Source organism: Helianthus annuus, chromosome 3 (genome assembly GCF_002127325.2).
Source record: "Helianthus annuus cultivar XRQ/B chromosome 3, HanXRQr2.0-SUNRISE, whole genome shotgun sequence".
Lineage (NCBI taxonomy): Eukaryota > Viridiplantae > Streptophyta > Magnoliopsida > Asterales > Asteraceae > Helianthus > Helianthus annuus.
In genome coordinates, this window is record NC_035435.2 from 148,952,453 (window position 1) to 148,975,003 (window position 22,551).

General features: G+C 36.9%; 2 protein-coding genes across 3 annotated transcripts; both read left to right on the plus strand.

Moving 5' to 3' along the window:
• Positions 1–7,321: 7,321 nt before the first annotated feature.
• LOC110930015 (mediator of RNA polymerase II transcription subunit 14) lies at positions 7,322–16,873 on the plus strand. 2 transcript variants are annotated; one of them, XM_022173223.2, is made up of 8 exons: positions 7,322–7,866; positions 9,374–10,459; positions 10,937–11,022; positions 11,367–11,541; positions 11,634–12,318; positions 13,133–14,094; positions 14,725–15,731; positions 15,844–16,873. In XM_022173223.2, exons 1-8 carry the CDS (start codon positions 7,657–7,659, stop codon positions 16,631–16,633), a joined length of 5,001 nt encoding a protein of 1,666 aa, XP_022028915.1. In that variant the 5' UTR covers positions 7,322–7,656; the 3' UTR covers positions 16,634–16,873. The 2 variants fall into 2 exon arrangements, with proteins under 2 accessions (XP_022028915.1, XP_022028916.1); XM_022173224.2 differs by having other exon boundaries at positions 7,374–7,866; positions 13,145–14,094.
• Positions 16,874–19,359: 2,486 nt separating this feature from the next.
• Positions 19,360–20,684, plus strand: LOC110930014 (heavy metal-associated isoprenylated plant protein 36). The gene is made up of 3 exons (XM_022173221.2): positions 19,360–19,479; positions 19,588–19,663; positions 19,876–20,684. The coding sequence occupies exons 1-3, from the start codon at positions 19,417–19,419 to the stop codon at positions 20,598–20,600; spliced, it is 864 nt and encodes a 287-aa protein (XP_022028913.1). The 5' UTR covers positions 19,360–19,416; the 3' UTR covers positions 20,601–20,684.
• Positions 20,685–22,551: the final 1,867 nt, after the last annotated feature.

The following is a 22,551-nucleotide window of genomic DNA, read 5'->3' on the forward strand; positions in this document are numbered from 1 at the left end:
CCTAAAAAAACAAAAAAAAAAAAAAAACAAACCGTCGGACATCAATGAAGACTATTATCTAATGAAGATTGCTTATACCTCTTCACTAAATCGCAGATTTGATCCGGGCCGATTTGATTTTGTTCAAAATTAACATTATTAAAACATATAATAGATCATGAAATACTCTAATTATAGAGTACCGTAGATGATTTGAATTCAGTTTTTACATATTTAAATCAAGAAACAAACAAACATGGATACTAAATAAAATAATAACGACTAATTATAACATAAGATTTGCCAAAATATAAACCATCAAAAACCTTGACAGGACTTAGATATACAGATTGACACCTACATGTCAACAAACTAAAGAAAACTGCACCGTTATAACTAACCGCATCAACATCTAGCACTCCTAATTTAGCACTAACAAAACTGAACATTACATACACTCCATCAGCAAATAATTGATACAAATAACAGTAACAGGTGGATAATGTACTGAGTAACATATATCTATCGAACCTAAAAATCGAAATCGACTATTACAGAACCTATAAAAGAAAATGTACCACGGAATTAAACACCTAATCGGCTATAAACAAAAGTAAAATCAACAAATCACAATACACGAACAAAGAATTTAAAACCCAAAAACACAAAAAAAAAAAACACCCAACATCAAAATTGATTATTAGAGACCATGAAAAAGAAACTGTACAAACGAATTAAGACCCTAATCGGCTATGAACATCCGTAAAAACAACTGACAATAAATTACAAACCATGAAAAAGAAACTGTACAAATGAATTAAAACCCTAATCGGCTATGAACATCAGTAAAAACAACAACTGACAATAAATCGACTATTACATACTCTAAAAAAGAAATTGTACAAAGGAATTAAAAAATTAATCAGCTATGAACAACAGTAACTTCAACAAATCACAATACATGAACAAAGAATTTAGAACCCTAAAACAAAAAAAACAGGGTCCAACATCAAAATCGACTATAAGAGACGCATTGAATCTAACAAACAAACAATCTAACAAAAACAATTGAATCTAAAAATCGGGTAAAAGAAAACGAAATCATATGTAAAAGATTGGGTTATAGGAATCAAGCATAAATACACTCAATGAAGACTATTATCTAATGAAGATTGCTTGTACCTCTTCAATAAATCGCCGATTTGATCCGGGCCGATATGATTAATAATAGATCATGAAATACTCTAATTAGAGATTACCGTATATGATTTGGATTCAGTTATTACATATTTAAATCAAGAAACAAACAAACATGGATACTAAATAAAATAATAATGGTTGATTATAACATAAGATTTGCCAAAATATAAACCATCAAAAACCTTGACCGGACTTAGATATACAGATTGACACCTAAATGTCAACAAACTAAAGAAAACAGCACCGTTATAACTAACCACCTCAACTTCTAGCACTCCTAATTTAGCACTAAGAAAACTGAACATTACATACACTCCATCATCAACTAATTGATACAAAAAACAGTAACATGTGGACAATATACTTAGTAACATATATCTATCGAACCTAAAAATCAAAATCGACTATTACAGACCCTATAAAAGATAATGTACCACGGAATTAAACACCTAATCTGATATAAACAAAAGTAAAATCAACAAATCAAAATACATGAACAAAGAATTTAAAACCCTAAAACAGAAAAAAAAAACACCCAACATCAAAATCAACTATTAGAGACCATGAAAAAGAAACTGTGCAAATGAATTAAAACCCTAATCGGCTATGAACATCAGTAAAAACAACAACTGCCAATAAACTAGAGACCATGAAAAAGAAACTCTACAAACGAATTTAAACCCTAATCGTCTATGAACATCAGTAACATCAACAACTCACAATAAATGAACAACGAATTTAAAACCCTAAAACACACACAAAAAAAAAATTCTTCAACATAAACCGCCTACGCTAGTCTAACAAACGAACAATGTAACAAAACCATTGAATCTGAATATCGGTTAAAAGAAAAAGAAATCGTATGTCAAAGATGGGGTTATGGTAATCAAGCATGAATACAGTCGATGAAGACTATTATCTAATAAAGATTGGTTATACCTCTTCACTAAATCACCGATTTGATCCGGACCGAGTTGATTTCCTGCAAAATTAGACATATTCAAACATATAATCGATCATGAAAAACTCTAATTACAGAGTACCGTATATGATTGTCTTCAAATCCGTTGAATCTTGATCAATAATCCTCGATCAATGATAATCGTCGTGTTTGCCGTGTTCTTCAGAGAAGAAAAGAGAGAGAAATCGATTAGGGTTATGAGAGGAGAGAGAGTATGTGAGCGAATATGAGATCCTTGCTTTTCAATCCTCAACTATTAGGTGTGCCACATGGATGATGACATGGCTTCTTATTTGGCATCAACCATTGGGTGACATGTGTCCCCCAATGGTTTGCTTTATTAGATATATAGATTTATTTAATTGAAAATCTGAACTGGTAAGTATGCCAATCTCATTAAGATGATAAAATCACACAAGCATGCACTTTCGTATATCCTAACTCGTCTATTTATTAATAAGATTAATTTTGTCGATAAGTTAATCTAACACCACCAAAATATATTGATAACAATAAAATTACCAACATTCCTCCCTCATTTTAGTGATATCTATGATTAACTTGAAAGACATTTAAAAAAACACAAACTTATGCATAAATGAAAATGTATTGCGGATTAATTTTCATCTTAGTATATTACGCGATCCAGGTATTCGAATATCAGGGTGTCACTATGGATTGAACCCTTGTCATACATTTGAATACATGAAGTTAATATACATATATTTTCACAAATTCATATGTTCTTACTCGAGACTATATTTTACTAGCATGCGTCCAGTCTTTCAAAAAGTATATCAAAGTCAAGTCCAAGCTTTTTGAAGCAGCGAAACTTTATACTATTACAAGTGTTTCTAGGGTTACAATTAAATGATTAGTAATTACACTTACACTTGGTTTTGCATATCAGAGGCAAAAGATAATCTATTGTACTTGTTTCCATAACAAGTCTATACTTTTAAACTTCTTTTTACTTAGTAGGGTAAAATGTTAAAATTGTCTTTGAAGTTTGGTTATATTTGCATTTTCCATTCATAATGAGTTTTTTTGGCATTTGAATCCTTCATGTTTATTTTTTGCGTTTTATTGTCATTTCCATCCAAATCACCAACGTAGTTTATTATTATTTTTTTTTTTCTGTTAAGGTAAGGGCATTTTTTGTCCTTTAGTTAAAGCATGGTACAAGTTGTTAATGCACACACAATCACCAGACCATCACCACCACCAACACCACCCCACCATCACCACGATCTACCCTACCACAACACCACAACCTCACCGTAGCCCATTCACCAACGACTTGCACCTGAAGGAGAAGAATTCGACACCTACGCCGATCGAGATTGTGTGGTGAACAATCACGCTGCGAGAAGGGGACAACAACGACTCCAGTCGAGGTTACGGCCACACGTAGAAACTAGGGGATAGTGTTTTAAGTGGAGGAATCAAGTCGTTGAACATGCTGGAAATGAGGGACGGTGTTTGGGGGAGGTGCAGTAGGGTTTTATAATTTTTTTTTGTTTTTATTTAAAGTTAAAAAGAAATATAAAACAGGAATGTAATAGACAGAAAAAATGGGTAAAATGTCGAAATTGCCTATGACTTAACGTTAAATTTTAATTACGTTAGTGATTTGGATGTAAATGACAATAAAATGCAAAACTAAAGGACTCAAATGTACAAAAAGTAATTTTAAATAAAACATACAAATATAATTGATCCTTATGGATGATTTTAACATTTTACTCTATTTAATATGATCTTCAAGGTGGTACTTGTATCAACTTTTCTACGGTTACTTAGCATTACTTCCATCATGTATCACTTCTTGCATACACTTAGCATATCACCTTCTTCTTTTCCATAACAATTTTTTTACTAAATAATATCTTGAAAGTTGGTACTTGTATATATATACTTTTACTTCTATCAACTTCTATCCGTCGAACTTCTCCTAAAGTTTTTTTGTATTCTCTTTCACGACATTTTGAAAATTGGGGAGGATGGTTTGTGAAGTAGGTGACCGGACCCATGAACCGGTTAGACAGCCAGTCATGGAAACATTTGGTTTTTTCATATAGTTTTGTTTATAATTTTATGTGATTAACAAAAAATATCTTTATAATATTTCATAATTGAATGGTTTTTCACGAGGTGATCATCCAAGGTTCGAAGGTCCTGCTGTTTCACTTGGATAACTGCCGCCCATATCTTCGAATTAGTATTGTCTATTTGTCTTTCGAGTGAACTGTGAATCGAAAAGTGCAATTATTGATTGGAGAATTGCATTTATAGCCACTTGAAAAATAACCGTTTAAAAGAAGACGTTGGAAAAGAAGCTGTTAGAAAATTAGTCTGTTTGAAAAAATAGTCATTTGAAAATCTAATATTATTTTATCTTTTAAGTTTTAACTTTTTATTTAATATAATTTTCTATTTTTAGTTTATTATTAAAAATTTAATTAAAAATAATAAATGAATACTGAAATGTTAAAATAAAATTTATGAAAAATCAAATAAATTAAATGTAGATTAAATTAAAGGAAAAATAGTTGATGAGTTGAATAACAAGGTGAAAGTTTGAAGTGGGGAAAAATAGTTGATGAATTGAGTAACAATGTGAAAGTTTGAAGTGGTTTATTAAAAAAATAGGTTTGAAATGATATGTTCTTTTGATGTGACATGTTTGGATTTCAAACCTATCAAACCTAGTTAAAAATGGTATAAATGTAATATTCTTAGATTAAAAGTATAGAAAGATGGGGGGCACTATTTGCAAGTATATTGAATAACGAGGGTAGTTTAAGTCTTTTTAGTTTTTATTCTCTTGTATATTTAGGGCATGTTTGGTTAAGCTTTTTTTAACAATTTATTGATTTATTGGCTTAAAAATGAAGTGATTTATTGACTTATTGTTTTCTTTCCCTCACATATATCCTCATTGCCAAACATCATTTTGAAGCTTATTACTTTTTAAAGAGCCAATAAGTCAATAAGGGGGAGTTTGGCCTGGCTTTTGTTTTTTTGGCTTATGCTTATATTTTAAAGTAGCTTATAGCTTATTTTCTATCATTTGATAAGCTCTTATTAAGTGTTTGGATTAGCTTATAGCTTATTTTATATTATTTGCCCAAACACAAAGAAGCTTCTTCAAATAAGCTAAAAAACCATCTGCAAATAAGCTTTTTCAAATTAGCTTATATAAGTTAATAAACATAAACTTAAAAAGCTAAACCAAACACCAAATTAAGCTTATTTTGTTAAAAAAAGTTTTGTTAAAAAAGCTAGGCCAAACACCCCCTAAGACCATTGAGTATGGTGGGGCGGGGGTTTGGGGCATGGGTTGACACGTGGCTTGGGGGAGCTTCGCTAGGCTGACCCACATTGAACACGGTATGGTGGGGCGGGGGTTTGGGGCGTGGGTTTGGTGGGCTTCGCTGGGCTGACCCAAACCGCTGGGTATTTGAATATTTTTTAAAACAACAAATTCAATTTTTTTAATATTTTTAAATAAAGAAAATTACATAAAAAAAATTCCTAACGTTTATATTTGTTTTTTTATCTCTTCTCTCATCTCCAAGACTAGTTGCAACTCGTCACCCTCTAGGTGATCAATGGGCTGCGATAGAAATTTCAAATCATCCCGTTTTTGTTTATGGACATCTCTAGCGGCATCTCTAGCTTCTTTGCTCTTTCGAATTTCGGCCCTTTGTTGTTGGAATACGTTGAATGTATCTAACTTGCATGCAATGTCATCCAACTGATCGTTGTATATTCCCCTACGCGAGCCCGAACTCCCAGCTGAAGGCGATGCCGTACCAGATCTTGATTTTTGAGCACGCCTTTTTGCGGCATCTCTTCCATACTCAAGCCGGTTTGGCGAATCATCCAAAAGGTCCTCAAACTCTTGATCTCGTGCATCAGATTGGGCTTGGGAGGAGGCTCTTGACCTTTTGGAAGACGTGTTACTTTCGCTACCACTGGGGATATTCGCCCATTTTGGATGGAACTTACAAATCTCCCAACAATGCATGAAACGGAAGTCGCTCCCCACATTTGATTTGAATGCAACCAATGCATTTGTCACAATCTCGGCTTCGGTTTCACCACTTTTTGGGTTTTGCTTTGCTTTATTTAAAAAACCACTATATTTTGTAAGTTGGCCGCTAATCTCGCTCCACTTCGAGGATAAGCCTCCCTTCCCATTTCTCCATGGAATGCTTTACTAACCGCTTCCCACAAATGGGTTCGATGTTGAGAATTTCCTATTTTAATAAAAACAAAATTTAATATATTACAAAGTTATATAAAAAATAACCATTAATAAAAACAAAATTTAATATATTACAAAATATTTAAGAATACCTAAACTTGGATGTTGAGATTGTTGACACCAAGCCCTCGCCAATGCACGTTCTTCATTAACGCCCCATTTTTGTTGTTTTCGTTTGACGGTTTCAAGTGCTTTATCCGCCTCAGTTTTTTTCTTATGACTTCTCTTTTTGGAACTATTGTGGCGGAAGGACCATCGTTGGTGGTTGAGTTTCGGGGACGGTTTCAGTTTGTGAAAGGTCGATGGAGGTTGGTGAAAGGTTGATGGGCGTTTGTGTAAATGGGGTAGGTATCGAATCGTCGGTGTGTGGGAAGTTAGTAAACACACGATTCCCGATATACGATGCATAACTCGCTTCAAGGGGCATAGGAGAGTGTATGAAAAATGGACGAAGCATTGGACAATTGGGTGGTGGGCTAGGATTATTTTCTTGGAATGCAAACGGGTTGTCCGGTCATAAGCACGGTTATGAGGATGCATTTTTTCGTTTTGTAGAAGGAGAATTGAAGATGATTATAGAAGATGTGGAGTGTATTGTGGTTGAATGTGGTAAAAAATGGAAGAAAAATGTGAGTTTTATAGTGAAAAAAGTTTTTTTTTTTTTTTTTTTTTTTTTTTTTCTAACATAACCGTTGGCCAATGGCTAGCCCAACGGTTAGTTTGGTTTGACCATTGAGAGCCCGCCATGTCAGCTTGCTAGACCCACTTCACGCCTGACTTCAAACCCAAGCCTCAAGAACCACGCCCCAACCCAAGCCCACCCGAGGTGGTGGCTTGGCATTTTCTCCCAATCCACGCCCCAACCCAAACCCCATACCCATAGTCTAAGTTGTTTCAAAGAGTTAGCCAAACATGCCCTTACACATTCTTGTAAAACGATTACCAGTTACAAATACTAGCGGGTTCGAGAACCCGAAACACACAATACTCACGGCGGAAGCAGACGTACGGCGACGCCAGACCACCTGAACGCGCCGCCGCTAGTGATGACAGTCGTGGCTATCTCCGATCGGTGGCGCCATGGAACGCTAGCGCAATGAAAACGAATACGGAGAATTCGCTTCGCTAATTTCGAGCCCTAATTGTATTCAAATCAATATGTGTTTAATAAACTGTTAAAAGGCTATTGATAGGCTATCAGTAATTGGTCTAAGGACATAGTTGATAACAGTAGAGGTGTAGAATGGCGGAATTAGGGCAAGAATCGGTGGAGTTTTCGACTCTAGTGAACCGAGCTGCAGAGGAATCTTATCTTTCGTTGAAGGAATTGGTGGAGAAATCGAGAAGTTCTGAAATGTCGGATTCGGAGAAGAAGATTAGCATACTTAAATATCTTGTTAAAACTCAGCAGCGTATGCTTCGGCTCAATGTTCTGGCGCAGTGGTGCCAGCAGGTTAGCATTTTGTTTTTTTGTTTGCGAGATTTTAATAATTATGTGGTACCGATTCGTCTGGATGAGATGATAGACTGTTTGTTTTACTATAAGGATGGCAGAAGTCAGTTTTGATTGTGCCACATATGACATAACATATTTGCAAGTTACCCACATTCCTGATTATGCTTAGGGCTGTAAACGAACACGGACGAGGGCTTGTTCGTGTTCATTCGTTAAGGAATGAGCCTGTTCATGAACTATTCACGAACGCCTACCCGAACGAGATTTCTTGTTCGTGTTCGTTCATTAAGGAAATGAACGTGTCACGAACACTTATCAAATGCAAATGAACTCGAACGAATGTTCATGAACATAAACGAACACAAACAGCATTTATGAACACAAATGAATACACACAGACATATATTCATTTTAGCATAAAGTAAAACTAAGGTTTAAAATTTTTAAAATGAGTGAACAAAAATGAACACATTACAGAACGTTCACGGACATAGACGAATGAACGCAACCTTTGTTCATGTTCGTTCGTTTAACTTAACGAACAAAATTTCTTATTCGTTTCGGTTCATTTATTAAGCGAACGAACATAAATGAACTTCCTGCCAAACGGTTCACGAACGGTTTGCTGAACGTTCAGTTCGTTTACATCCCTAAATTTATGCTTTCTGAAATAGAGATGAGTTTTGAATAGTGGCCGAGATTAATGACGAGATTTAAGTGTTAAGTAATATTGATTTGGTAAACTTGCTATGGTATAGAGTGAATAGCGACGGTTTAGTATGTTTGAACATTTAGTGAGTATCAGCTTTTCTTTTTGGGTGGGCCTATGTCATATCTACCTTTCAGCTGTTGTCTCTTTCAAAGCTTCGATAGGGGCTTATCTACAAAGTTTGAATATTGGAAACTGGCCAGCTAGATGAAAACTGTTACTAGTTGAATTGTTACTTTGAATGCTCAATTCACCATTCCTGGTTACCAACCAAAAACCTCAAATTTGTTTCTTAGATTTGGTTCACTAATTATATTACATATATATGGGCGATTGGGCGTTTAAAACATTTATCTTATATGGTTTTCTAAGTGGCTGAGTTTAAAGAGTATAATAAGTCTCTATCATGTAAGACTTTCATAATTTGTATCACTGGAACTTATATTCTGCATGCATGTATGTGCATAGTTATACTAACATAGCTTTTCCTGCATGTATTGTCCTGTTTTAACATAAAGTGTCAAGAAACGTACTGTTTAAATCTAAGATAAAATTATGTTCACCTTCTGATCAAAATATTAATTAATTCTAACTACTCAATGAACATATGTAGTTGGAAAACTGCTTTTAATCCGGAAAGTACAAGGTTCAAACTTCAAAACTCAAAAGTCTAATTTGTATAAGTATTGGATGGAACTGTGGAAGGGGGGGGGGGTTGTTACTTTTATGAATTTTCATTTTTGTTACGATAACCACAAACATATTCTTTAAATAATACTGCCTTTTGATATGCAGGTACCGCTAATACAATATTGCCAGCAACTTGCATCAACCTTATCAAGTCACGAAACATGTTTCACTCAAGCTGCAGATTCGATGTTTTTCATGCATGAGGGACTACAACAGGCTCGTGCTCCGATTTATGATGTTCCATCTGCCATTGAAATTCTTCTTACTGGCACTTATGAACGCTTGCCAAAGTGCACAGAGGATGTCGGTATCCAAAGCACATTAACTGAAAAACAGCAAAAACCCGTGCTTAAGAAACTCGACACTATTGTGAGGTCAAAATTACTCGAAACCACACTTCCCAAAGAGTTCTCTGAGGTCAAAATCTTTGACGGTACGGTAACACTTTGTGTTCCAGGAGAGTTCAAGGTATTATTAACACTCGGATACCGTGGACACTTGTCAATGTGGAGAATATTGCATTTGGAGGTACTAGTTGGTGAAAAAAGCGGTCCAGTGAAGCTTGAAGAAACGAGACGGTTTGTTCTCGGAGATGATTTAGAGCGCAGAATGGCTGCTTCTGAAAATCCTTTTGCAATATTATATTCGATTTTACATGAATTTTGTGTAGCCCTTGTTATGGACACTGTCATCAGACAAGTTAGAGAACTTAGGGTTGGTAGATGGAAAGATGCAATTCGGTTTGAGCTTATATCTGATGGAAACTCAGGTCAAAGTCAAAGTAATGCTATTGGTTCTATGCAAATGGGTCAAGATGTAGAAACTGATTCTGGTGGTTTACGGACACCTGGACTAAAGATTATTTATTGGTTGGATTTTGATAAAAGCACTGGAACGTCAGACTCAGTATCATGTCCTTTTATCAAGATAGAACCAGGGCCCGATCTGCAAATTAAGTGTATCCACAGTTCATTTGTCATCGATCCTGTAACTAACAGGGAGGCAGAGTTTTCCATTGACCAAAGCTGTATCGATGTTGAGAAATTGCTACTAAGAGCCATTTGTTGTAATAAATATACACGCCTGCTTGAAATTTATAAAGAGTTGGGGCAGAATAGTCATAGCTGTAGAGCCGGGGGTGATGTTATTCTTCACTCCCCAGTTGATCAAACTGGTGCTGATTACAATAAGGTAAGTGTTGCGGTTTCGTTGTAAGAACTTTGATCTGTATAGCGTAGGGGTACACACGAGCCGAGCCCGAGCTCGACCCAGCTCGGCTCGTTTCTTATTTATTAATTAATATATTAAATTATAATAATATAGATAATAGACTTGTTTAGGCTCGCGAGCTCGACAAGTGAAGCCCGGCTCAACTTGTTTACTAGACAACTTTTAATAAGGGGTAAATGTTATTAAATATTAATAAAAACTAATATTCCACCAAGGCTTGATAAGGCTCGACCAGCTTGCCGAACTTCATATGCCAGGCTCGAGCTTGGGCTCGATAAATTAACGAGCTTTATTTTAGGCTCAAGCTCGGCTTGGGCTCGAGAAGGCTTGGATCGTTTCGAGCTTTTTCTCGAGCCGATCTTGAGTAGCTCGCGAGCTACTCGGCTCGTTTGCACCCCTATGCGTATATCATGATTTGACTTTTCATGTTGTATACAGGATGACATCTTGGATTCTGAAGGGCAGGAAGTATTACGTATGCGTGCCTATGGCTCATCATTTTTTACACTTGGAATAAATATAAGGTCTTACTCCAACTCACAGATATGTAAATGCTCATTGATGATTTGATTTATAAATGTGAGTGTTGTGACTGATATTTAGAAGCATGGTTGCTGATGGCATTGTCCAGTTTAATAAGTTGACTAAGTTCACTTGCCTGAAATTTTATAAACCGTGCCGCTCGGCTTAAGTACTGGTTGTTTTGGCAGTTCTTTACAATTAAAAAATGATACTTCACAATGTCATAACTCATTATAGCATCTCTGTGAGTTGATATAGCTATTTAAAAAGGTATTAATTTATATGATATATAGAAAGGAGCAAACTTGTGTTAAATTTTCTAACTTTCGTTATTTTTAAATTGAAGGACGGGGCGGTTTCTTCTTCATTCATCAAAAAGTACAATTGCATCGTCAGCATTAAGAGAATGCGAGGAAGCACTAAACCAAGGGAGTATGACTGCAGCTGAAGCATTTATAAGCTTGCGAAGCAAGAGTTTATTGCATTTATTTGCATGTGTTGGGAGGTTTTTAGGCCTTCAGGTAAGAACATTTGTTCTATTCGAAATCGTGAAATATATGAAGATTGAATGTATTATCTAAAACGTTCCATCGTATATTACATATTCTTGCAGGTGTACGAACACAGTTTTTCTCCAGTGAAGGTGCCAAAACATGTCTTGAACGGTTCCAATATGCTTCTCATGGGATTTCCCGATTGCGGGAGCTCTTATTTTCTGCTGATGCAACTTGAAGACGATTTTAGACCGATTTTTAAGTTGCTGGAAACTCAGCCAGATCCATCAGGAAAAGCCGAATCATCTGTTACCCGCATTAAAATTGTTGACATAAATCAAATGCATCTGCTTGAGGGCGAACTCAATTCGAGCCTTCTTGACTATAACACCCTTACAGTTACATCGTCTGAAAATGATTCAGTCCCTAGTCAGGCTTCTGACCATGGTCTTCTTTCTGATTTGACCGTCCAAGGCTCCGGTCTATCTGGTTTTTCTTCACTAGTAGATGAAATCTTTGAGCAAGAAAGGCGATCCTCTGCATCTGCAGGTGCAGGTTCAAATTGGAATGGTTCATTGTATCCTGCGAATAACAGTTACAGGGGTAGGGTACCATCTGCGTCCACCAGTTCAATTACTTCTAGAAGCACAACCATGAAGAAAATGTCAGCTTCAAAATCTGATCAGGATTTGGCTTCTAGATCTCAACATTCTGCTGAAGTAGGTTCTTATATCACTGGTGGTGCTCGAGTTTCTGCATCAAGTGCAAGAGGAAATACTTTCAGAAATTCGGTTTCGACTCCAGGTGCGTCAATTTAACTTTCTGGATGTACTTTTTTTACTTTACAATAGAGAAGGAAATATCAACCAAATTACTTTTGAATGGGTCGATTTGGGTTATATTTTGTTTAGAGTAAAGTACACGGATGGTCCCTGTAGTTTATCAAAATTTTGGATTTGGTCCCTAGCTTTTCAAAATTACACAGATGGTCCCTGTGGTTTGCACTTTGTAGTGCATTCAGGCTCCAGCTTTTTCCAAAACTATATGGATGGTCCCTGTGGTTTGCACTTTGTAATTCATTTAGTCCCTAGCTTGGACATGCTAAAACCTTTAAATTTGTTGGCTAGGGACTAAATGCGTTACAAAGTGCAAACCACATTGACCATCTGTGTACTTTTGGAAAGCTAGGGACCAAATCCAAAATTTTGGTAAACCACAGGGACCGTTCGTGTACTTTACTCTTTATTTTATGTTGGTCGGATGGGTGAAACTAAGAAGATTAGCTTAATAGCAAACATATCACAAGTTGGCCAAAGTGTATTTTTAATGCATAAAACCTTCTAAACCATTTTATCTAAATATATAGATTACTATTTGCGTATTATTATTTCTGCATACAATACCAATGTTCCTTTTCATTTGTCCTGTTATAATCTTAGCACTTTTTTATGGGTGCACGTGAGTCGGTAAAAGACGAATTTGGTGTCCCGTTTGGGCCATTTTGTATGTTAAAAGCCGGCTGTCGAAAAACAATAGTTTTTATATAAAAGTAAAATGTTTCCTTTAGTTACAACCGAAAGCGTAGTTATGTGCGCCTATGATATTTTACTTGCTTCAGCTTCAATGCCAGATTCTCCCATGACTCAAGTCTCCAGAGAAAATGGATCAAGAAAACGCACGTTATTGGACATGTTGGACTTCCTTCCATCACTCAAATCTTCGGATATCGTTGCTCAATCTTCCAAAAGAAGAAATTTCTCAAACACAACTGCTACTCAAAATCAGTTAAGCAATGTCAGTAACATTGAAAAATACAGATATGTGAATCTTATAGCAGAAGCAAATAAAGGCGATGCACCGTCAAGTATATACGTGTCGGCTCTTCTACTTGTAGTCAGACACTGTTCACTCTGCATCAAACATGCTCGGTTGACTAGTCAAATGGACGCACTCGACATTCCGTATGCTGAAGAAATTGGTCTAAGAACAGCTTCATCAAACATATGGTTTAAACTCCCATTTGCAAGAAACGATACATGGGAACACATATGTTTAAGACTAGGTAAAAAGCTCGGAAGCATGTATTGGGATGTCAAAATTAGCGATCAACATTTCATCGACTTATTTGAGCTTCAAAAGGGAAGCAGTGATACTGCATGGGGATCTAACGTCAGGATTGCTAATGCATCTGATATAGATTCTCACATTCGTTATGATGCTGATGGTGTTGTCTTGACTTATAATTCTGTTGAAGCTGATAGTATTAAGAAACTGGTGGCGGATATTCAACGGTTATCTAATGCTCGGACATTTGCTTTAGGAATGAGGAAACTACTGGTTGTTAAATCCGATGAGAAAACAGAAGAAAGTCGGTCCAAAGGTAGTTTAGAAGTGGGTGATAAATACATTGAACAGATGAGGAAGGCGTTTAAAATTGAGGCTGTTGGATTAATGAGCCTGTGGTTTAGTTTTGGCTCGGGAGTATCGGGGGTTCTTGCTCGTTTTGTTGTTGAGTGGGAATCTGGTAAAAATGGTTGTACAATGCATGTGTCACCTGACCAACTTTGGCCTCATACCAAGGTATGTTTTAATCTAGTACTTTTAGGCTACTTTATGCAGACGTTGACATATTGACATGGATGTAACTTTTAGACATGGGTTGCATGTTGTTTTCAAGTTGACTAAATCTGCAAACATTTTTGTAAATATAAGAACATCGAGGTTGAAAAAAGAATGAGAAAGTACATGTGGCGTTTTTTTTGACATTTGCTCACCTCATTCATTTACCTGTTTTTGACCAATTACAAGGATTTTTTTTGAGTAAAATGCCATTTTCGTCCCTAAGGTTTGGCCAGTTTTGCGACTTTCGTCTGAAGATTTTTTTTTCGCATATGGATCCAAAAGGTTTGAAATCTTGCCATTTTCATCCCACTTGTTAACTCCGTCCATTTTTTCTCCGTTAAGTCGGGGATATTACTGTTTTTTTTTATTAAACTAAAAAACGCTAAGAAATAAAGATCCACCTCTGTTGACTTTTTGGTTAAAAAAATTTTAAAAGGCTACTTTTTGGTAAATTTTAATAAGTGTAAGCCTCTAATCACGCAAAAGAATGTTTCGGTACTAATCTGCAAAAACTCAGATGGTTTTAGCTTTTTATCATGTATTAAACTGTGATTTATTGATTGATTAAAGTTCTGTTTTTTTTTTCAGTTTCTCGAGGATTTTATCAACGGGACGGAAGTTTCATCTCTTTTGGACTGCATTCGTCTGACAGCAGGACCTTTGCATGCTCTTGCTGCTGCAACACGTCCTGCACGGGCCGCTCCAGTTTCTGGTGCGGCTTCAGCTGTCCCGACACTATCAAGAGCAAATGTTAATGGGCAGATGCCAAATGGTACAAACCCAAACGTTGGTCATGGCTCTGGTCCCGGTACGGGTCCTGGTGGAAACCCTGGTGCATCTGCCATGTTAACTGCTGCTACTGTGGCTAGCCGAGGTGGCCCGGGAATCGTTCCTAGTTCTCTGTTACCGATTGATGTGTCGTTTGTTCTTCGTGGCCCGTATTGGATTCGGATAATATACCGGAAATATTTTGCGGTTGACATGAGGTGCTTTGCGGGTGATCAAGTTTGGTTGCAACCCGCAACGCCACCGAAAGGCGGTCCTACAGTTGGAGGTTCGTTACCCTGTCCACAGTTTCGGCCCTTCATCATGGAACATGTTGCTCAGGAGTTGAACGGTTTAGACCCGAATTTCGCTGGTGGTCAACCATCAGCCGGACCAACTAATTCCAACAATTCGGCTGCGTCTCCTGGTCCGCAACTCTCAGCCACAAATGGTACCCGAGCGGGCCCTACAGTAATGTCTCGCCCAGGAAACCAACCCGTGGGATTTAACCGTTCTACAAATGCCATGTCAGCATCACCAAATTCACTCTTAGTGCGCAGAGCTACTGGCACAGTTCCTGCTCATGTTAGAGGAGAGCTGAATACCGCCATTATTGGGCTTGGGGACGATGGTGGTTACGGTGGTGGTTGGGTTCCTCTTGTCGCTCTTAAAAAGGTTCTTAGAGGCATTCTGAAATATCTCGGTGTATTATGGCTATTTGCACAGTTACCGGACCTCTTGAAGGAAATCCTTGGATCAATTCTAAAAGATAACGAAGGTGCACTTTTGAATTTGGATCAAGAGCAGCCCGCCTTGCGCTTCTTTGTGGGGTAAGCCTTTGAATTGACCCGTATCCGTTTTGACCCGTTTCCCAACCTGCCCATTTCCCTGCTTAATTTAAAAGGATAATGGATCTTGTATTAATGAACTATTTTCTTGCAGGGGGTATGTATTTGCTGTTAGCGTTCACAGAGTTCAACTTCTTCTCCAAGTTCTTAGTGTGAAACGGTTTAATCCTTCACAGCAACAACAGCAGAACAATTCGGTAATTGGTCAAGATGAATTAACTCAATCTGAAATAAGCGAAATATGCGACTACTTTAGTCGTCGTGTTGCATCTGAACCATACGATGCATCTCGTGTTGCATCATTCATCACTCTTCTCACATTACCGATTTCCGTGTTAAGAGAGTTCTTAAAACTAATAGCATGGAAAAAAAGTTTAGCTCAGGCGCAAGGCAGTGATATTCCACCAGCCCAACGATCACGAATCGAGTTATGTCTTGAAAATCACTCGGGGTTATATACAGATGGAAATTCAGAGAACTCTTCAGCTTCCAAAAGTAATATTCACTATGACCGCCCTCACAACGCTGTTGACTTTGGGTTGACCGTTGTTCTTGATCCTGCACACATACCTCACATTAATGCTGCGGGTGGTGCTGCATGGTTGCCGTACTGTGTTTCCGTGAGGTTGAAATACTCGTTTGGTGAAAACCCCAATGTGGGCTTTCTTGGAATGGAAGGTAGCCATGGTGGGCGGTCATGCTGGCTTCGGGTTGAAGACTGGGAATTGTGTAAACAGAGAGTGATTCGGACTGTGGATATGAATGCGTCTAGTGGTGGAGATGTGAATCAAGGAAGATTGAGAATGGTGGCGGATAATGTGCAAAGAACGCTACACAATTCTCTTCAATCGCTGCGGACTGGCGGTGGTGGTAACACTACTTGACTTATGGTTTCTTATACACGAATATAGTGAGTTAAGAGTTGGTGGTTTGTGTTGGTACCTGTTTGGGGGATAATTACATGTATTTTTAGGGTAAAAGTAGGGTAAAGTTTTCCCTTTGTATAGGAACTGTTTGAATTATCCGTCTGTAATCCGTATAAACATTTTGTTTTGTCCGCGGTTCTGAACAATAACAAATAGTAGGGGTGCGCAAGTGGTAGATAGCCTTGTTTTAGTCTTCTAGTTACCTGAATCAAGTATCATATCTGTTTGCATGCATTAGTTAGAATGAAATATTTTAATATATTATATAACTAGGTTAGAACCCCGTGTATTATATGGGTTGATTAAATATTTTTATATACTAAGTAATTAAATAGTTACATCAGCTTGATTATACAAAACACAACTGGAACATGTTTTTTTCTTCCCACATTGGTTGGGTAGCGAACTATTCTTTCGCCGAGAGTCCCATTTGTTTGGGCCCCAGCGATATTCGCAGTAAAATCTTTTGTTTGGTAGAAATGAAAATTTTAACCTGATTGATTTCTAGTGAACTCAAATGAATTCTTATTATGAAGCAGTGTTTAGAAATCCAGACTCAGACTCAGGATCAAATATCGGTTTAATGGTCGAACAATTAAGCTAGTCTAAAAAACCGAAACATAATATATATTCAATAACTTAAAACTAACACCATAAATGCCCAAAACATATGGAAACCGCGTGGGCTTCTACAGGAGAGGAGAGGTTTTAGATCCAATTGTGTCGCATCTCTAATCCGGGTTTGACTAATGGCTTTGACAGGCACCTCGTCAGTTTCAGGGTCATACAAGCTGTCATCTACGCTATTGTGTTTGAGGAATCCTGTCTTGAACTGCTCAAAAGTCATGTCCGAAAATGGGTTCAAACCCTTCCTATAATATGCTTCGTCTGGACCCGAATTATGCGAATTTTGAGCCTCTATTTCACGGAGATGTTGTTGAAAGGTTTCGAATCTCCTCCTCAGCGGTAGGGTACAATTTACCGTGCTCTAACTTCCACTCCCTGAGCACCGTATCGTGAAACCTTCTCGACACTTCTCTGTTTTATTAAAACTCTTGAATAAAACTGAATTACAAAAATAACTCACGGTAAACTCGTGAACCCGACGAGAGTCATCAGGGTTCCTATGAAACGGTTATACAACTAGGTATCAGACTGAGAAATACCAAAGGTTATCCCAACAACGACCTAGTTCCATCCCTCTCTAGCTTTGTGATGAATTGTTTTCCATATTATAGACAGACCAAAACAATAGGTATACTACATTACTACATTATCAACATTGTTACAAAGTTTTGAAGACTCTCAAGTAGCCATAAATTTTGTGTGGTACCAATAATGCATAATTTGTTGGATGTATAGGCAAAATAGTTATTGTTACAACTTTAAACCCCTTCAGAGAGCACCTCTTGCAGTTTTGCGGCACATGTGGGCCCCACTGCAACTCACCTTCTTCCTAGTTACCATGGTGAAGCCCCATCAATGGCGCCCCTCCTTAATCTCGCAGGTGTGGGTGGTGGCGCCTCCAGGCGCTATCGTTGGTGAGGTGGCAGGGGTGGCGCCCTCCACACCCTCCGGCCTTAGTGTGTTTTCCATCACATAACGGAACCCGAGGTGGGTTGCGTTCGAACAGTGATTTAACTATATCATCAAAAACTAGGGAGAAATACCAAAAACCGATTTTTTTTTTACTTATATTCAACTTACCCATATAATAACTATCAGTAATTTTAGTGTTATCATGATCATTTCAGTATAACTATAACTGGATTTACCTTTTACCTTAAGACCAAAGGAAAGTAAAAATTTCAACATTAATACAAGTTAGAAAGTGTGCAATGGATGCTCGTCCATGAGTATTCTTGTTTCATGGACCAACGAACCCAGGGGTTCAAAGGGACAACGCCCCCTCGATGGGCTATTCGGGGGCAACGCTACCCATGTGGCAACTTTTTATTACCTTATAAAAATACTACTGAAAGTTGTTTTGAATTTGCATGATTGATGGAAAATTGCAAGACACCTAATCTTAATTTGTAATTGATTATCAATGGTATGCTTCAGTACTTCAGTAGTATAGTAAGTTACTTTTGATCGATGGCAAGTCCGTTGGTGACAAATGGTTATCAGTAGTTATTGGCCATGGGCGATAACTAGTGTCCATTAGACTTTGCCATCGATAGTAACTAAATTACTATTGATAGAATTCTACAAGTTTTCCCACTGATATAATTTTCCATCTATCGCACCCTCAAACGTCAACTGAGACGTTGTGATGGTTTGTTCCCTACATAAATAAGGTCTCTATGAATTGTCCGATTGAACTTTCAATAATTACTATCGGTATTCTTAAATCCGAAATCATTCTCCACGCGATTCAGAGATATATCCACGCATATTCGAACTCTAAAACCAACATCAACTTGTATTCTCTGTCTTGAAAACTTACGACGTCGTAAGCTTTCTAGCCCGTGGGTTAGATCCAATGGAGTGTGATGACCCGGCCGGGTAAGGGCAAATTAGCATATCTCCCTCTAGTCTTAAAAGTTAAAACCTAAAAGGCTGAGAATATAATACTAAGGCTAAACATGAGCATCTAGTGTCATTTTCAACATAAGAATCTAATGTCAATTTCAATATCGCATATAATAAATATATCAACTACTACTACTACTCTTTAGTGGAAATAAATAATAAACACTGTCCATTACATTACAACCTTCATTCATCTTTATTCCAATATGGATGCTCCCCCCCCTGCTGCAGCAGAAGAACCTCCTAACACACCAACCCTAAAATATAAGGTACTAATTACTTGTATTCATCAACTCTTTTGCTTAAACTAATTCTCCATCTTTCTGCTAATTAATCTCTTCGTTATCGTTTGATCTATATGTATCATGTTCTTGCAGACATGGGTTCTCAAAGTCTCCATTCACTGTGTTGGCTGCAAACGAAAAGTCAAGAGACTCCTCCAAAGCATCGAAGGTTGTTATTCTTAAGTACCCTCTGACCTGACTAACAGGACGAGGTATTGTAAGTGGCAGAGTGGCCTTGCTGCCATGATCCAATGAGATTCAGCTCTGCATCGCTTAGATTCGTAAAAATTTTAAATAGCTAAAAAAATTAATAATATGTTTACGATTGTTGCTTATCGAAGAAACATAGTTTGTGTGAGCAAGAAGCTATTATTTTTGCAGGTGTGTATACCATTGATATTGATTCGAAGCAACACAAAGTCACGGTTGTAGGCAACGTTGAAGTCGACATACTTATAAAGAAACTGATCAAGAACGGAAAGCACGCCGAGAAGTGGCCGGAAAACCCCACCAAAAAGGAGAAGCCGGCCAACGTTGACGAGAATAAAGACAAAGACAAAAGCTCCGAAAGCAGTGGCAGTGATGAAGAAGATAACAATAATAATAACAATAATAATAATAATAATCCTCCACCTGAAAATGGGAACACCCCAAGTAAACCCGGTGGTCCATCAGTGAAGTTCGCTGGTGTACCGGAGAATAATCCGGCTCCAGCGAGTGATCAAACGGGTGGTGGCGGAGGAGGTGGTGCAAAAAAGAAGAAAAAGAAAAAGAAGAAAAAGAGTAATGCGGGTGCACCGCCTTCTGGTGGACCAGCGGACACCGGAATGGTAGCTCCAGATGTGGGGACTACACAAGTCGTTGAACAAGTGCATCGTAGCCCTCAACAGGGCTACCCGTATCCGATGCCTGCTGGTCCAGCTTATGCTGTGTGTTACAATGAAGCGCACCCCACTGGATACAGTGGTCCCGCGTACTATATTCCTCCTACACCGTACACATATGATTACCTGGAGGATGATTATGAAATTGTAATGTCATCTCGTCCGTCGGATACGTTTGAGATGTTGAGTGATGAAAATCCGTACGGATGTTCTGTTATGTAATTATGTAAGGGTTGCCTTTTGTTTGAATATTGTGATCAGGACACTGGAACTTTTGGATTTTAACACTTTGTACTTTTGTTGTCACTTAGTTTTTACTATTCATGGTTAAAGTTCATGAAATTACTAAGGTGCTACTAGTAAGTAGTAACTAATTAGACATATAACTATAACAATTTGTGTGTTACTCTTCCTTGCATGAAACACATGTTTAAATTCTTATATAGTAGATAAATATACCCTCGCATGTTATATTTTCACCGTGTGTCATCAATAAAACATATTTTATAATATTAAGTTCATACGCTAATATGGTTCACGTATGCACTGTAATTTTCATGTATCCGGCTAATTATTATACATAAGGTTTAGACGATACTGAAAATCAGTTACGTAACTTGTCTAAAAACTTAAAGACACAAACATCGGTATGAGTCGTTTGTATTTTTACAAATAAAAATGATCCAAACATATCAGAGCACAACTCATGTCATTTCATCTCATGTTTAATGACGCGTGTTGGAAAATGTTGAGGTGCACACTAAGTTTGTTGCTCGTTAAATCTTATTAATCTAGTCTAGCTATCGATGTTAGCAACATAATGCAATTTTTATAGCCTACAATGTTTATTCGTAATACATTATCTACCGACTTGTTTTTTTTTTTTTTTTGTTATAACAAGTCGTTAAGATAATGAGACATTATTGATCGTTATGTATTGTATATTTTACATTTGCAATGACATGTTATGTTGTATAACTTTAGGGTAAATTTAACAATTAGTTTTATTACAACTAATGTATCAGAAATACTGTATCCAAATATATATACACACATACAATACAATACAAGTTAAATTCCCACTTCTGAACACCTTCTACCTTAACAAAAAAAAAAAGATGTTCCATTTTCCTGAGATTAAAATTTAAAATAATATTAACTGGTTTTAAATTTGAAAGCATAGATGTAGGGGGCACAAAGCTCCACATCTGCACTTTAACGTAATTTCCGTTTGTTAAGTTGGGTAGTGACAAAATTTCTTTATTCACTTAATCATATTTGTAACCATTTACCTTAGTATTTTTGTCTTATAATATTATACTATTATATATTATTGGCAAGGAACAGATTATTATTGATTTTTTTTACTTTTATGACATTAAAAAATGTGTAAGAAAAGAAACATAACATTAAGCGGATAGATATTAATAAATCTTTTTATATTACTACTCGATCTTCAATGAAAATCTATTTTTACTATAAACTAGAATTGAGCCCCGGAGGCATAAAACCGTATCACCAGAGGTGGGGGCGTTATAACATGCTAAGTAGCAACCCAACGATGACCAAAACTGAGAAAAAGCGTAAAACAATGTCACGAATTTATAACATCAACTAACTCACATGACGTAAAACGAATATGAACTCGAATTTATGCCAGGGGAACAATAACAAAAAAAGGCCAAAAAAACATGAATTCATAACACAAAATGACTCAAAGTCAAAGGGATTAAAGTGATACTTTATAAAAGTTATAGAAATCAGAGTCGAAAGTGATAATTTTGAAAGTTAATGCGAAAAGAGTAAAAGGTTAAAAGTTGAGGGGCAAACTTGGCCACTAAACAAAGTTTGGTGGCAATCTTGATTCAAGTGGGTTTCTTTTAATCTTTGGTTGTTTTGTTGGTTGATTTCAAGATCTGATGTTCGGATTTCACGCTCTTCAATTTCTCAGTAATGTGGAAGGTGTTGTACATTGTTTTTTTTTTGCTTGTCAATGTGTAAAACAGAAAAACAAAAACTTTCATTGTGAAAATGCAAAAAAACAAAAAACCAACTCTAGTTAACAAGTTTATCTTATATATATATATAACTAGGTTGTTTCCACCCGTGCGTTACGGAGGGGAACCAACTTGTTTTGAAAAGCAAAAATAACTAAAGTAAATAAGAACCCAGT

What these genes read in the sequence shown, in the direction of transcription:
- LOC110930014 (XM_022173221.2), top strand. Translation starts at nt 19,417, where the DNA reads ATGGATGCTCCCCCCCCTGCTGCAGCAGAAGAACCTCCTAACACACCA. An exon ending in CACCAACCCTAAAATATAAG is followed by an intron (nt 19,480 to 19,587) that starts GTACTAATTACT and finishes ATGTTCTTGCAG; the next exon opens with ACATGGGTTCTCAAAGTCTC. An exon ending in ACTCCTCCAAAGCATCGAAG is followed by an intron (nt 19,664 to 19,875) that starts GTTGTTATTCTT and finishes TTATTTTTGCAG; the next exon opens with GTGTGTATACCATTGATATT.
- LOC110930015 (XM_022173223.2), top strand. Translation starts at nt 7,657, where the DNA reads ATGGCGGAATTAGGGCAAGAATCGGTGGAGTTTTCGACTCTAGTGAAC. An exon ending in AAATTCGGTTTCGACTCCAG is followed by an intron (nt 12,319 to 13,132) that starts GTGCGTCAATTT and finishes TACTTGCTTCAG; the next exon opens with CTTCAATGCCAGATTCTCCC. An exon ending in GCCTTGCGCTTCTTTGTGGG is followed by an intron (nt 15,732 to 15,843) that starts GTAAGCCTTTGA and finishes ATTTTCTTGCAG; the next exon opens with GGGGTATGTATTTGCTGTTA.